This window comes from Phocoena sinus, chromosome 7, assembly GCF_008692025.1.
Source record: "Phocoena sinus isolate mPhoSin1 chromosome 7, mPhoSin1.pri, whole genome shotgun sequence".
NCBI lineage: Eukaryota > Metazoa > Chordata > Mammalia > Artiodactyla > Phocoenidae > Phocoena > Phocoena sinus.
In genome coordinates, this window is record NC_045769.1 from 34421041 (window position 1) to 34438796 (window position 17756).

The window sequence follows — 17756 nt, forward strand, 5'->3', positions numbered from 1 at the left end:
CAATTTTACAGAAGCCATTCTCCTCATCCCAATTTTCCATTAATACTTGAAATTAACTGTACTGGATTCCTTTTTTTACACTGTGAGAATTTTCAGTTGTTCAAGATTCAGCTGTCTAAATGCCATGCCAGGCTAATAGCAGTATTGCACAAATGGAACAAGGGTTGTGTGGCTTGGGATGAGGATCGGGCAAGAAAGAAACACTGAGATGAAAGGCGAGAAGAGAAAGGAGAACTTGGTCTACTTCATATTTTGCACTCAGTAGGTATGAACCATGCTGACACAGGGGAGAAGATTCTAAGCCCTTAAAGAATTGTCAGTACTTTTCCTCATAATTTTTAATGACTGACTCCTTAATCCAAGACACTGGAACCCCATGCTAATACTGTTTTGTAGGGAGTAGAATTTGATATAAGAATGTCTTGGACTACACGCAGAAGGGTTTAGTCACTTTAAAGACAGAAATCCCAATTGTCCAGGACATTACTGATTCTAATTCAATCCAGTTGTCCCAATAAGCCATTAAAATGTCCTGGAAATTTTAATGTTTTGCTATTCAAACTACTTTTTCCAGGCTCATTCATCTAAAAATAGCACAAAAATCCCATCTGATTACTGGCCTAAAATTTATTTAGAAAAAGAGTGGCATAAATCTACCAGGCATCATACTGTTATAGAAAGAGTACAAGATTTTGAGTCAGAAGACTTGAATTCTGGCACCAGTCCCTTCACTATTAGCTGGAGGTTAAATGGGAACAAACCTAGTTGAATGAATCTGAGGTGGATTTTCAGTAGATGAAGCAACCCTCACACAATTTTTCACCTTCCATTTTATTCTTCCATTTATTATCGCAGCCCTAGCAGCCATCCATCTTCTATTTTTTCACGAAACAGGCTCTAATAACCCCACAGGAATCTATCTGACATAGATAAAATTCCGTTTCATCCATATTATACAGTCAAAGATATTTTAGGCACTTTACAACTAATCCTAGCATTACTAATACTAGAATTATTCTCACCCGACCTGCTAGGAGATCCAGACAACAATATTCCAGCAAATCCTCTCAACACACCACCCCATATTAAGCTAGAATGATATTTCCTATTCGCATATGCATCCTACGATCAATTCCCAACAAACTAGGAGGTGTACTAGCCCTAATCGTCTCAATTTTAATTCTAGCATTCATTCCAATATTCCACACATCCAAACAATGAAGTATAACAGTCTGACCTCTTAGCCAGTGCCTATTCTGAGTATTAGTAGCAGATCTACTAACATTAACATGAATTGGAGTACAACCCATAGAACACCACTTCATTATTACCGGACAACTAGCATCCATCTTATACTTCTTTTTAATTCTAGTGCTAATACCAGTAGCTAGCATTATTGAAAGTAATCTCCTAATATGAAGAGTCTTTGTAGTATATTTATTACCCTGGTCTTGTAAACCAGAAAAGGAGAATAATATATCTCCCTGGGACTCCAGGAAAAAGCTCAAGCTCCACCATCAGCACCCAAAGCTGAAACTCTACTTAAACTATTCCCTGATAATTGTTATGGGACATTTCCACAATCTTAAAGTACCATGTCAGTATTAAAATAACATTTTCCCCTCCCATAAATAGCTAATGTATTTCATGCATATGGTATATATCCACATATATAAGTACATATATATTATATATATAATATATGTGTAATTGTGCATTAATTATCTGCCCCATGCTTATAAGCATGTACATTATATTATTGATATTACATAGAACATAATGGTATTAATAGTACATAGTACATTAAGTCAAATCAATTCCAGTCAACATGCATATCATATCCAATAGATCACAAGCTTAATCAGCAAGCCACGTGAAACCATCAACCCACTTAGCATGTGTCTCTCTTCTAGCTCAGGGTCCATGACTTGTAGGGGTTTCTATTAATGAACTTTATCAGACATCTGGTTTTTACTTTAGGACCATCTCACCTAAAATTGCCCACCCTTACCCCTTAAATAAGACATCTCAGTGGGCTAATGACTAATCAGCCCATGCTCACACATAACTGTGGTTCATGTATTTGGTATTTTTTAATTTTTAAGGGATGCTGTGACTCGGCTATGGCCATCTGAGGACTTAACAAAGTGAAATAAATTGTAACTGGACTTAATTGAATATTATTAACCAGCATTATCAACCATAAGGTGTTATTCAGTCAATGGTTACAGGACATAAGGAAATTACACACACGTACATGTGCATGTGCATGTACATAATTACACGCACATACACGTACACATTTATTAAATAGGTAAACGCCCTGCTTAACAAATCCCCTTACCCCTCACTAAGCCCTATGCTCCATATGCCTATAATGCCCTACCAAACCCCCAAAACAAGGTAAGAAACATACAAATACATAGAATTTAATTAATCTATCCAACAAAACACAGACATTTCAATACTCAAGTAAAATAAACCCTAATCATACCAATAAATTACATAGATATATACCACTTATATAGACAGACATCTCCCTAGATTTATCAGCCACTTTTATTAAAATTAAATTTTAAAATTCAACACTAAATCTAATATAAAATACACAAATTAATCATGTACACATTACCACATAATCATGCATACAAACTCAGCCTGTTAATGCAGTTAAGACTTAAAGCAAGGCACTGAAAATACCTAGGTGAGTTTACTAACTCCATAAACACATAGGTTTGGTCCTAGCCTTTCTGTTAGCTTTTAATAAAATTACACATGCAAGCATCCACACCCCAGTTAGAATGCCCTGTAAATCATAAAGATTAAAAGGAGCAGGAATCAAGCACACTACAATAGTAGCTCATAATGCCTTGCTCAACCACACCTGCACAGGAAACAGCAGTGATAAAAATTAAGCCATAAACGCAACTTTGACTAAGTTATATTATCCAAGGTTGGAAAATTTCGTGCCAGCCACTGCAGTCATTTGATAAACCTAAATTCATAGAAAACCTGCATAAAGCATGTGACAGAATAAGTTTTCAAAAAGTTGAATTCTAACTAAGCCATAAAAAGCCATAGCTAAAATAAAAATAAACTACCAGTGACTTTAATATTTCCTGATTACATGACAGCTAAGACTCAAACTGGGATTAGATACCCCACTATGCTTAGCCCTAAACTCAAATAATTACAATGACAAAATTATTCACCAGAGTACTACTAGCAGCAGCTTAAAACTCAAAGAAGTTGGCAGTGTTTCATATCCCTCTAGAGGAACCTGTTCTATAATCAATAAACCTCACCAACCCTTGCTAATTCATCTATGTACTACCATCTTCAGCAAACCCTAAAAAGGAACAACAGTAAGCATAATAATTATACATAAAAACATTAGGTCAAGGTGTAACTTATGGAGTGAGTAGAAATGGGCTACATTTTCTATCTCAAGAATATATTTCTTTTTTTTTCCATTTTTTTAAAAAAATCTTTTGGCCACGCTGCACAGCGTGTGGGATCTTAGTTCTCTGGCCAGGGATCGAACCCGCAGCCTCTGCATTGGCAGCATAGAGTCTTAACCACTGGGCCACCAGGGAAGTCCCAAGAATATATTTCTTATTACACAAAAGTTTTTATGAAACTAAAAACCAAAGGAGGGGACTTCCCTGGTGGTCCAGTGGGTAAGACTCCATGCTCCCAATGCAGAGGTCCCGGGTTCGATCCCTGGTTGGGGAACTAGATCGCACACGCATGCCGCAACTAAGAAGTCTGCGTGCCGCACCTAAGAGCCCGCATGCTGCAACTAAAAGATCCCTCATGCCACAACTAAAGATCCCGCATGCTGCAGTTAAGATCTGGCACAGGCAAAATAAATAAATAAATAAATACTTTTTTTAAAAAAAGGAGGATTTAGTAGTAAATTAAGAATAGAGTGGGGCTTCCCTGGTGGCGCAGTGGTTGAGTCCGCCTGCCGATGCAGGGGACACGGGTTCGTGCCCCGATCCGGGAAGATCCCACATGCCGTGGAGCGGCTGGCCCCGTGAGCCATGGCCGCTCAGCCTGCGCGTCCGGAGCCTGTGCTCCGCAACGGGAGAGGCCATAACAGTGAGAGGCCCGCGTACGGAAAAAAAAAGAATAGAGTGCTTAATTGAATAAGGCTATGAAGCACACACACACCACCCATCACCTTTCTCAAGTATTAAAATAATCCTCTATAATCTATTAACAAATACTAATCATATGAGAGGAGACAATTCATAACAAGGTAAGCATACTGGAAAGTGTGCTTGGACAAATCTAAGCATAGCTTAAATAAAGCACCTAGTTTACCACCCAGGAGATTTCATAATTTATGAATACTTTGAACTAACTGTAACCCAAACCTCCCACAATTTAAATTACCACAAGCAAATCAAATAAACCATTAACCTAATAGTTAAAGTATAGGAAATAGAAATTTTAAAATCTTTTGGCGTTATAGAGAAAGTACCGTAAAGGAATGATGAAAGAAGCATTAAAAGTAGTAAAAAGCAAAGCTTACCCCTTTTACCATTTGCATAATGATTTAACTAGTAAACATTTAACAAAAATAACTTAAATACCTTGAAACCAGACAAGCTATTTATGAACAGTTTATTAGAACAAACTCATCTATGTGGCAAAATAATGAGAAGATTTATAAGTAGAGGTGACAAGCCTAATGAGTCTGGTGATAGCTGGTTGTCCAGAAAAAGAATCTTAGTTCAACTTTAAAAATTACCTAAAAAACTATAAATTGTAATGTATTTTTAAATGTTAATCGAAAAAGGTACAGCTTTTTAGAAGTAGGGTACAACCTTATGGAATATTAGTCATAAAAAGAAATGAAATTGAGTTATTTGTAGTGAGGTGAATGGACCTAGAGTCTGTCATACAGAGTGAAGTAAGTCAGAAAGAGAAAAAAAAATAACATATGCTAACACATATATATGGAATCTAAGATGAAAAAAAAGGTCATGAAGAACCTAGGGATAAGACAGGAATAAAGACACAGACCTACTAGGGAATGGACTTGAAGATATGGGGAGGGGGAAGGGTATGCTGTGACAAAGTGAGAGAGTGGCATGGACATATATACACTACCAAACGTAAAATAGATAGCTAGTGGGAAGCAGACGCATAGCACAGGGAGATCAGCTCAGTGCTTTGTGACCACCTAGAGGGGTGAGATAGGGAGGGTGGCAGGGAGGGAGACACACAAGAGGGAAGAGATATGGGAACATATGTATATGTATAACTGATTCACTTTGTTATAAAGCAGAAACTAACACACCATTGTAAAGCAATTATACTCCAATAAAGATGTTAAAAAAAAGAAAAAGAGAATCTGCCTGCCAATGCAGGGGACACAGGTTTGATCCCTGGTCCGGGAAGATCCCACATGCCACGAAGCAACTAAGCCCGTGCGCCACAACTACTGAAGCCTGTGCACTTAGAGCCCATGCTCTGCAACAAGAGAAGCCACCTCAATGAGAAGCCCGCGCACCGCAACGAAGAGTAGCCCCTGCTCACTGCAGCTAGAGAAAGGCTGCGCATGGCAACGAAGACCCAACACAGCCATAAATAAATAAATAAACAAACCAAAAAAACCCCAAAACAATGTACTGAAAAACTATAAACCAATGTGGAATCCTAAAAAATTTTCAAACAACCCACAGGAAGGTAAGGAAAGAAAATAAGGAATGAGAAATAGAGGAAACAAACAGAGAATAAATAACAAAATGGCAGACTTAAGTCCCAACATGTCATTGATAACTGATATGGAAATTTAGTAAATGATAAATGGTCTAAATACACCATTTAAAAGACACAGTTGAGAGAGAGCAACTAAGATGGCAGAATAGAAGGGCCCAAAGTTCACCTCCTCTCATGAGCACACCAAAGTCACAACAATCTGCAGAATAACCATCGTTGAAGAAGACTGGGGACTTCTCTTGTGGTCCAGTGGTTAAGACTCCACACTCCCAACGCAGGGGACCCAGGTTTGATCCCTGGTCAGGGAACTAGATCCCACATGCCGCAACTAAGAGCCTGCATGCTGCAACTAAAAGATCCTGAATCCCACAATTAAAGATCCCACATGCCTCAGCGCAGAACCTGTATGCTGCAACTAAGACCTGGCACAGCTAATTAATTAATTAATTAAAAGAAAAAATTAAAACCTACCAGAAAAGACCCTCTACAGCTAAAGACATAAAGATGGAACCACAATGAGACTGGTAGGAGAGGCGGACTCTAGATATAATCAAACCCCATACCCTCCAGGTAGGTGACCCACAAACTGGAGATAATTATATTACAGAGGTTCTCCCACAGGAGAGTTCTGAGCCCCATGTTAGGACCCCCAGCCCAGGGGTTTAGCACCAGGGAGAGGAGCTCCCAGAGCATTTGGCTTTGAAGGCCAGTGGGGCTTGATTGCAGGAGTTCCACAGGATTAGGGGGAATAGAGACTGCCCTCTTAAAGGGTGCACACAAAATCTCACATGCACTGAGAACAAGGGCAAAAGCAGTAATATGAGAGGAGCCTGAGCCAGACCTACCTGCTGGTCTTAGAGGTCTTCTGGGGAGGCAGGGAGCAGCTGTGGACCACCATGGGGATATAGACACTGGTGGTCGATATATCAGGGGGCATTCATTTGCATGAGTTCTCCTGGAGACAGACATTTTGGCACCAAGACCTGCCCCAGCCAACAGCCTGCAGGCTCCAGTGCTGTGATGTCTCAGGCTAAACAACAAACACAGCCCCACCCATCAGCAGACAGGCTGCCTAAAGACTTCCTAAACCCAAAACTGCCTCTACATATGCCCTGAGACATGACCCTGCCCACTGGAGGACCAAGACCCAGCCCCACCCACCAGGGAGCAGTCACCAACCCCGCCCAGCAGGAAACCTGCACAAGTCTCTAGACAAGCCTCACCCACCAGGAGGCATACACTAGGAGCAAGAAAACTACAGTCCTGCAGCCTGCAGACGGAGTCCACAAACTCAGGCTGGACACTGCCCGGGGACCAGCTGGCCCCTGGCCTTTGGGTGACGAGAGAGGAGTTCACTGCTGGAACACATAGGACATCCCCTACAGAGGGCCACTTCTCCAAGGTTGAGAAACATAACCAACCTACCACATACATAAAAGTACAAATAGCAATTTACACAAAGGAATATATTTCAGACGGAGGAACAAGATAAAACCCCAGAATAAGAACTAAGTGACATGGAGATAGGCAATCTAACCAAAATAGAGTTCAGAGTAATGATCGTAAAGATGATTAAAGAACTTGGGAGGAGAATGGATGCACAGAGCGAGAAATTAGAAGTTTTTAACAAAGAATTAGAAAATATAAAGAACAACCAAACAGAGTTGAAGAATACAATAACTGAAAGGAAAATACACTAAAATTAATCAATAGTACACTAAATGAGGCAGAAGAACAGATCAGTGAGCTGGAAGACAGAGTAGTGGAAATCACTGCTGCCAAACAGAAGAAAGAAAAAAGAATAAAAAGAAATGAGGACAGTTTAAGACAACAGTTCTGGGACAACATCAAGCACACTAATATTTGCATTAGAGGGTTCCCAGAAGGAGAAGAGAGAGAAAAAGGGCCTGAGAAAATATTTGAAGAGGTATTACCTGAAAACTTCTCTAACCTGAGGAAGGAAACAGTCACCCAAATCCAGGAAGTGGGTAAGAGTTCCATACAGGATAAACCCAAGAAGGAACACACCAAGACACTATTAATCAAACTGACAAAAAATAAAGACAAAGGTAAAATATTAAAAGCAACAAGGGAAAAGCAACAAATAATATACAAGGGAATCCCCATATGGTTATCAGCTGATTTTTCAGCAGAAACTGCAGCAGAAATTGCAGGCCAGAAGGGAGTGGCACAATGTATTTAAAGTGATGAAAGGGAAGAACCTACAACCAAGAATACTCTAACCAGCAAGGCTCTCGTTCAGATTTGACAGAGGAGTTTAAAGCTTTACACACAAGCAAAAGCTAAGAGAATTCGGCACCACCAAACCAGCTTTACAACAAATGCTAAAGGAAATTCTCTAGGCAGAAAATAAAAGGACACAACTCGAAACAAGAAAATTACAAATGGGAAAGCTCACTGGTAAAGGCAAACATGCAATAAAGGTAGGAAATGATCCATACACAAATATGCTATCAAAACCAGCAATCATGAGAAGAGGAGAGTACAAGTGTAGGATATTGGAAATGCATTTGAAATTAAGAGGCCAGCAACTTAAAACAATCTTGGATATATACAGACTGTTATATCAAAACCTTATGGTAATTGCAAACCAAAAATCTACAATAGATACACACACACAAAAGAAATAGCAATCCAAACACAACTCTAAAGATAGTCATCAAATGACAAGAAAAGAGAACAGAAGAGGGAGGGAAGAAAAAAGACCTACAAAAACAAATCCTAAACAATTAACAAAATGGCAATAAGAATATACATATCAATAATTACCTTAAATGTAAATGGATTAAATGCTCCAACCAAAATATATAGACTGGCTGAATGGATACAAAAATAAGACCCATATATATGCTGTCTACAAGAGACCCACTTATGTGGTAGATATATACAATGGAATATTACTCAGCCATTAAAAAAAGAATGAAATAATGCCATTTGCAGCAACATGGATGGACCTAGAGATTATCATACTACGTAAATCAGAGAAAGAGAACTATCATATGATATCACTTATATGTGGAATCTAAAAAGATGATACAAATGAACTTATTTACAAAACAGAAACAGACTCACAGATATAGAAAACAAATTTATGGTTACCATAGTGGAAAGCTGGGGGAGGGATAAATTAGGAGATTGGGATTAACATATACACACTACTATATATAAAGTAGATAATCAAAAAGGACTACTGTACAGCACAGGGAACTCTACTCAATTTTTTTTTTTTTTTTTTTTTGCGGTACGCGGGCCCCTCACTGTTGTGGCCTCTCCTGTTGTGGAGCACAGGCTCCGGACGTGCAGGCTCAGCGGCCATGGTTCACAGGCCCGGCCGCTCCGCGGCATGTGGATCTTCCTCGACCAGGGCACGAACCCATGTCCCCTGCATTGGCAGGTGGACTCTCAACCACTGCACCACCAGGGAAGCCCTCAATATTCTTTAATAAGCTATATGGGAAAAGAATCTGAAAAAGAATGGATATATGTATAACTAAATCACTTTGCTATACACCTGAAATTAACACAACATTGTAAATCAACTACACCCCCATTAAAAAATAAAAATTAAATTAAAAAAATAGGGAATTCCCTGGCAGTCCGGTGGTTAGGACTCACTGCTGTCACTGCCAGGGCCCCAGGTTCAGTCCCAAAGTTAGTAGAAGGAAAGAAATCATAAAGATCAGAGCATAAATAACTGAAATAGAGATGAAGAAAACAACAGAAAAGATCAATGAAACTAAAAGCTGGTTCTTTGAAAAGATAAACAAAATTGATAAACCTTTAGCCAGACTCATCAAGAAACAAAGGGAGAGGGCTCAAATCAGTAAAATTAGAAATGAAAAAGGAGAAGTTAGAGGATCATAAGAGACTACTATAAGCACCTAAATGCCAATAAAATGGACAACCTGAAAGAAATGGACAAATTCTTAGAAACATACAGTCTCGCAAGACTGAATCGGGAAGAAAGAGAAAATTTGGACAGACCAATCACAAGTACTGAAATTGAAACTGTGATTTAAAAACTCCCCAAAAGGGACTTCCTTGGTGGCGCAGTGGTTGAGAGTCCACCTGCTGATGCAGGGGACACGGGTTTGTGCCCCGGTCTGGGAAGATCCCACGTGCCGCGGAGCGGCTGGGCCCGTGAGCCATGGCCGCTGAGCCTGTGCGTCCGGAGTCTGTGCTCCACAACGGGAGAGGCCACAACAGTGAGAGGCCCGCGTATGGCAAAACAAAAAAACAAACAAAAAAAACCTTAAAAACTCCCCAAAAACAAAAGTCCAGAAGCAGATGGCTTCACAGGCGAATTCTATCAAACATTTAGAGAAGAGTTAATACCTATCCTTCTCAAACTATTCCCAAAAAATTGCAGAGGAAGGAATACTTCTGAACTCATTTTATGAGGCCACCATCATCCTGATACCAAAACCAGACAAAGATATTAAAAAAAAATTACAGGCCAATACTACTGATGAACATAGATGCAAAAATCCTCAACAAAATACAAGCAAACCAAATCCAACAATACATTAAAAGAATCATGCGCCATGATCAAGTGGGATTTATCCCAGGGATGCAAGGATTTTTCAATATCTACAAATCAATCAGTGTGATACACCACATCAACAAATTGAAGGAAAAGTCCATATGATCATCTCAATAGATGCAGAAAAAGCTTTTGACAAATTTCAACACCCATTTATGATAAAAACTCTCCAGAAAGTGGGCATAGAGGGAACATACCTCAACATAATAAAGGCCATGTGTGACAGATCCACAGCCAACATCGTTCTTAACAGTGAAAAGTTGAAAGCATTTCCTCTAAGATTAGGAACAAGACAAGGATGTCTACTCTTGCCAGTTTTATTCAACATAGCTTTGAAAGTCCTAGTCACAGGAATCAGAGAAGAAAAAGAAATAAAAAGAATCCAAATTGGAAAAGAAGAAGTAAAACTGTCACTGTTTCCAGGTGACATGATACTATACATAGAAAATCCTAAAGATGCTACCAGAAAACTACTAGAGCTCATCAATGAATATGGTAAAGTTGCTGGATACAAAATTAATATACAGAAATCTGTTGCATTTCTATACACTAACAATGAAAGATCAGAAAAAGATATTAAGGAAACAATCCCATTTACCATCACATCAAAACGAATAACATGCCTAGGAATAAACCTCCCTAAGGAGGTAAAAGATCTGTCTCTGAAAACTATAAGACACTGATGAAAGAAATTGTAGACAGAAAGATATACCATGTTCTTGGATTGGAAGAATCAATATTGTTAAAATGACCATACTACTTAAGGCAATCTGAAGATTCAACGCAATCCCCATCAAACTACCAATGGCATTTTTCACACAGGTAGAACAAAAAGTTTTTAAATTTGTATGGAAACATAAAAGATCCCAAATAGCTGAAACAATCTTGAGAAAGATGACTGGAACTGGAGGAATCATGCTCCCTGACTTCAGACTCTACTACAAAGCTACAGCAATCAAAACAGTACGGTAATGGCACAAAAACAGACATAGATGAATGGAACAGGATAGAAAGCCCAGAAATAAACCCACACACTTATGGTCAATTACTCTACGACAAAGAAAGCAAGGATATACAATAAAGAAAATACAGTCTCCTCAATAAGTGGTGCTGGGAAAACTGGACAGCTACATGTAAAGAATGAAATTAGAACATTCTCTAACACCAAACACAAAAATAAACTCAAAATGGATTAAAGACTTAAATGTAAGACCAGATACTATAAAACACCTAGGGGAAAACGTAGGTGGAACACTCTTTGACATAAATTGCAGCAATATGTTTTTGGATCCTTCTCTCAGAGTAATGGAAATAAAGACAAAAAATAAACAAATGGGACCTAATTAAACTTATAAGCATTTGCCCAGCAAAGGAAACCATAAACAAGACAAAAAGACAATCTATGGACAGGGAGAAAATATTTGCAAATGCCATGACCAAAAAGGGATTAATCTCCAAAATATACAAACAGCTCATTCAGCTCAATAACAAAAAAACAAACAACCCAATCAAAAAATGAGCAGAAGACCTGAATAGACATTTATCCAAAGAAGACATACTGATGGCCAAGAGGCACATGAAAAGATGCTCAGCATCACTAATTATTAGAGAAATGCAAATCAAAACTACAATGAGGTATCACTTTTCACCAGTCAGAATGACCATCATTAAAAAGTCTGTGAATAATAAATGCTGGAGAGGGTGTGGAGAAAAATGAACCCTGCTACATTGTTGGTGGGAATGTAAATCGATACAGCTACTATGGAGAATAGTATGGAGGTTACTTAAAAAACTAAAAATAGAGCTACCATACGATCTAGCAATTCCACTCCTGGGCATATATCGAGAGAAAACTCTAATTTGAAAAGATACATGCACCGCAGTGTTCATAGTAGCACTATTTACAATAGCCAAGACATGGAAGCAACCTATATGTCTATCAACAGATGAATGGATAAAGAAGATGTGGTAGGTAGATAGAGATATAAAATGGAATATTACTCAGCCATTGAAAAGGATGAAATAATGCCATTTGCAGCCACATGGTTGGACCTAGAGATTATCATACTAACTGAAGTAAGTCAGAGAGAGAAAGACAAATATCATATGATATCACTTATATGTGGAATCTAAAAAATGATACAAAGGATCTTATTTACAAAACAGAAATAAACTCACAGACATAGAAAACAAACTTATGGTTACCAAAGGGGATAGTGTTGGGTGGGAGTGAGATAAGTTTGGAATTTGGGATTAACATATACATACTACTATATATAAAATAGGTAAACAGCAAAATCTACTGTATCGCACAGGGAACTATACTCAATATCTTGTAATAACCTACAATGGAAAAGAATCTGAAAAATTATATATATATATATATATATATATGTATGTATGTATGTATAACTGAATCACTTTTTGTACACTTAAAACTAACACAACATTGTAAATTAACTATACTTCAATTAAAAAAAAAAGACAGGGCCTTCCCTGGTGGTCCAGTGGTTGAGAATCCTCCTTCCAATGCAGAAGACACGAGTTCGACCCCTGTCGGGGAACTAAGATCCCACATGCTATGGGACAGCTAAGCCTGCACACCACAACTAGAGAGCTCGCATGCTGCAATTACAGAGCCCACGCGCTCTGGAGCCCATGTGCCATAACTAGAGAGAAGCCCGCACACCACAGCTAGAGAAAAGCACACACCACAACTAGAGAGAAGGCCACACACCACAACGAAAGATCCCGCATGCCACAGCTAAGACCCAACACAGCCAAAAAAAAAAAAAAAAAAGTTGGCAGTGTGAATCAAAAACATAATCCAACAACATGTTGTCCACAAGAAATTAACTTCAAATATCAGTGCAATGACATATGTAAACTAAAAGCAAAAGAATGGGAAAAGATGTGACTTCAAAATTTAATCATTAGGGCTCCCCTGATGGCGCAGTGGTTGAGAGTCCTCCTGCCGATTCAGGGGACACGGGTTCGTGCCCCTGTCCGGGAAGATCCCACATGCCGTGGAGCGGCTGGGCCCATGAGCCATGGCCGCTGAGCCTGCGCGTCCGGAGCCTGTGCTCCGCAACGAGAGAGGCCACAACAGTGAGAGGACGGCGTACCGCAAAAAAAAAAAAAAAAAAAAATATATATATATATATAAATTATTAAATGCAACAAGGGCTATATTAATATCAAATAAAGTAAATAGACTTACTTGCAAAGAAAATTACTAGAGATAAAGAGGAATGTTATATAATAATACAAGTGTCACTCCACCAGGAAGACATGACAATACTAAAGTAACAAAGCATGACATTACATGATAGAGCTGAAAGAGGTAATAAAATCCACCCTTATATTTGGGGATGTCAACACCTCACTCTCAGTAAATATAGAACTACTAGACAGAAAATCAGCAAGAATATAGAACACCTTAACAACACAATAAACCAACAGGATCTAACTGACCCTCTATCCAACAATAGCAGAGTACACAGTGTTTTCAAGTGCCCATGGAACATTCACTAAGATAGGCCACATCCTGGACCATAAAACCAAGTTCAACACATTTAAAATAATTAAAATTATATGAAGTGGTGCTGTCTGACCATAATGGAATATAGGGAGTTCAAGGGATTTGGGGGCTGATCAAGGAAAACCATTTGACCAGGAGGTGGCAGTAGCACACACAGCTTTATTTGAGTGACACTTCGACAGGTTTGCATGTGGGGGAAGTTTCTCACAGCATGAGACCATCTAGAGGCTACCGCACAGAGGCCAATACTCAGAGGGAGAGAAGGACAAGGACATTCCTAGAGGAGAGGGATATCAGAGAGAGGGTTACATCTCTAGGTGATTTCACTGAGCAGCCTGGAAGGGAGTCTCTGGGTCAGGAACCCCAAAAGGCAGCAGAGTCTTGGGGTCTTTATAACCCCAGGGTTTATTTTACCTATGGCTAGTATATGCTGGGCACAGTTTCTTGAGTATATAAAGCAGGCAAGCTCTAAATAGTTAAAAAATCTGCTTATTTGGTTGTGTTTAAAATAATTGGATGTGTACAAATTTTAGTCTGGTGCTGGCAGACTTTTGAGCTAATGGGTCTCAGCCTGCTGTGAATAAGTAAACAACCTGGGGTGGGTGGGGTGGCAATACACAGAGGCCATCTTTGTCTTGCATACAGAACACAGAATCAAATGAGAAATCAATAACAGAAAGACAACAGGAAAATCTCCAAACACTTGGAAATTTTTAAAACACACTTCTAAATAATCCCTGGGTCAAAGAGGAGATCTCAAATGGAATAAAAAATACATAGAATAAAAATGAACATATAACATATCAAAATTGATAAGACAGTTAAAACAGCAGCACTGAGAGAAATGTATAGCACTAAATGCATACATTGGAAGAGGAAAACTTTCAAATTAATAAGCTAAGCTCCCACACCTCAAGAGCTTAGAAAAAGAAGGAGCAAAATAAATCCAAAAAGATGAATGAAGGAAATAATAAAGAACAGAGAGGAGATGGATGAGGATGGGCTTCCTCTCATGGGGTCAGGCATAGACCTGACTAAGGTGCCAGCTGTTCAACAGAACAGAACGGTGGCATTTCTAAACCAATTTGTGCTACACAGTGTACAGTTTCTCAACCGATTTTCTACAGTTTGTGAGGAGAAACTGGCAGACCTTTCTCTTTGTATCCAGCAAATTGAAACAACTCTCAATATTTTAGATGCAAACTTGTCATCTATCCCAGGGCTAGATGATGTCACGTTTGAAGTATCTCCTGTAAGTGTCACTAGGATCACAAATGAAACACATTCTGAAACCACTTCAGAGCAATCACAGCAGAACAGTTTACAAGACTCTGGACCACAGGAAAGTGAAGTAACACCAGAAAATATCTTAACTGTAGCCAAGGATCTAAGATATGCCAGATATCTCAAAATGGGTGGGTATTCCAGTGATGGCAGTAAGAAACAAAATGATATCGGAAGGACTAGACCCAGATCTTCTAGAGAGGCCAGATGCTCCAGTGCCTGATGGTGAAGGTGAAAAAACTATAGGAGAAAGTTCAGACAGCAAATCTTCTTTTAGTGACTAAGCTTAATTTTTATAACAATTACATATACATGTGTTGGTACACATTTACATTCTATAAGAAAGAGAGCCTGAACTTTAACTCAGTCATAAAAACGCCACATGGCTACATATCCACCACCAAGCTTCCTCTATGTTAAAAAATAAATAAATAAAGCATTTATAATAAAAAAACCAGAAATCAGTGAAACTGAAAATTTAAAAAAAATAGAGAAAAATCAATGAAACAAAGAAAGCTGTTCTTCAAAATAATCCATAAAATTGATAAACCTCTAACAAGACTGACAAAGGTAAAAAGAGAGAAGATGCAAATCACCAAAATCAGGAATGAAACCTGATATACCACTACATACATATATGCAACCATTAAAAAGATAACAAGGAAATACTACAAAAAATTTTATGCTCATAACTTAGAAGAAATGAACCAAGTCCAGAAAACCACATACTAAATCAAGATGAATTAAACTGAATAGTCCTGTAGCCATTAAAGAAATTGAATTGGTAATTTAAAAGTTCCTGGAAAAGAAATGTCCAGGCCCAGATGGTTTCACAGGAGAATTTTACTAACATTAAAAAAAAAAAACCAAAACACTAATTTTACACAACCTATTCTGAGAGAGAAGAGGAAGGAACACTTTCCAACTCATTTTATGAAGCTGGTATTACTCTGATACCAAAACAAGATAAAGACATTACCAAAAAAAGAAAACTACAGACTAATATCTCTCATGAACTTAGATGCATAAATCTTCAACCAAATATTAGCACACCAATACTGTAATGTATAAAAAGAACTATATACAATGACAAATGGTAAGTATTTCAGGTGTGCAAAGCTGGTTCAGCATTTGAAAATCAGTCCATGTAACCTATGATATCAACAGAATAAAGGAGAAAAATCATATGATCATATCAATTGATACAAAAATGTTCTTCACAAAATTCAACACCCAATCATGATATAAAACTCTCGACAAGGTAGTATTAGAGGGTAAATTCCTCAACTAGATAAAGAGCATCTACAAGACCTCCATATTACATTTTACTTAATGGTGAAAGACTGAAGGTTTTCCTTCCAGGATCAGGAACAAGGCAAGTATGTCTGCTCTTATTATTCTTTTTCAATATAATACTGCAAGTTTTAGCCATTGTAATAGAGCAGGAAAGGGGAATAAAAGTCACACAGATCGGAAAAGAAGAAATCAAACTGTCTCTATTTTCAGATGAAAAAGTTATCTATGTAAAATAGCAAGGAGTCTACAAAAAAACCTACAAGAACTAGTAAGTGAGTTGAGCGGTTTAAAGGGTAAAAATTCCAAATGCAAAAATCAACAGCATTTTAACACTCGGCCATAAAAAAGAATGAAATAATGCCATTTGCAGCAACATGGATGGACCTAGGGATTATCATACTAAGTGAAGTAATGCAGGCTGAGAAGGACAAATATCATATGATATTGCTTATATGTGGAATCTAAAAAAAATGATACAAATGAACTTATTTACAAAACAGAAATAGATCCACAGACGTAGAAAACAAATTTACAGTTACCAAAGGGGAAGGTGGAGGGAGGGATAAATTAGGCATTTGGGATTAACATATACACAGTACTATACATAAAATACATAAGCAACAAGGTTCTACCATATAGCACAGGGAACTATACTCAATATTTTATAATAACCTATAAGGGAAAAGAATCTAAAAAAGAATACACACACACACACACACACACACACACACACACACACAAATGAATCACTTTGCTATACACCTGAAACTAACACAACATTGTAAATCAACTATACTTCAATTTTTAAAAATCAGCAGCATTTCTACATACTAACATGAACATGTGGAAACAAAAATTTTAAACACAATAACATTTATAGTAACTCCAAAGAAAACTAAATACTTTTAAATCTAACAAAGCATGTACAGGATCTAGATGATAAAAATCACAAAATGTTGACGGAGGAAGTCAAGGACCTAAATAAATACACATACCATATCATGAATTGGAAAACAACATAGTAAAGATGTCAGTTCTCCCCAGACTGACCTATAGATTTAATGTAATTTCTATCTAAATACCAGCTCTTTGTAAATATAGACCAGATCATTCTAAAATGTGTATAGAAAGGCACAGCTCCTAGAATAGCTAAAATCATCTTTAAAAAGAAGAAAATGGGAGGAATCACTTTACCTAATTAAGGTCTACTAGCTACAGTAATCAAGCTACAGTAATCAAGAGTCAAGATAGTGTGGTATTAGAGGAGAGAGAGACACAAAGATCAATGGAACAGAATAGACATCCCTGAAATAGACCCACAAAAGTATGCCCAACTGA

General features: G+C 38.0%; 1 protein-coding gene across 1 annotated transcript; it reads left to right on the plus strand.

Annotated features, from left to right (window-relative positions):
* The first annotated feature begins 14826 nt into the window (after window positions 1–14826).
* LOC116756962 (WASH complex subunit 3-like) lies at window positions 14827–15407 on the plus strand. The gene is given in 2 exon segments (XM_032638161.1): window positions 14827–15251; window positions 15253–15407. Coding segments are annotated over 2 exon segments (579 nt in total). The 3' UTR covers window position 15407.
* Window positions 15408–17756: the final 2349 nt, after the last annotated feature.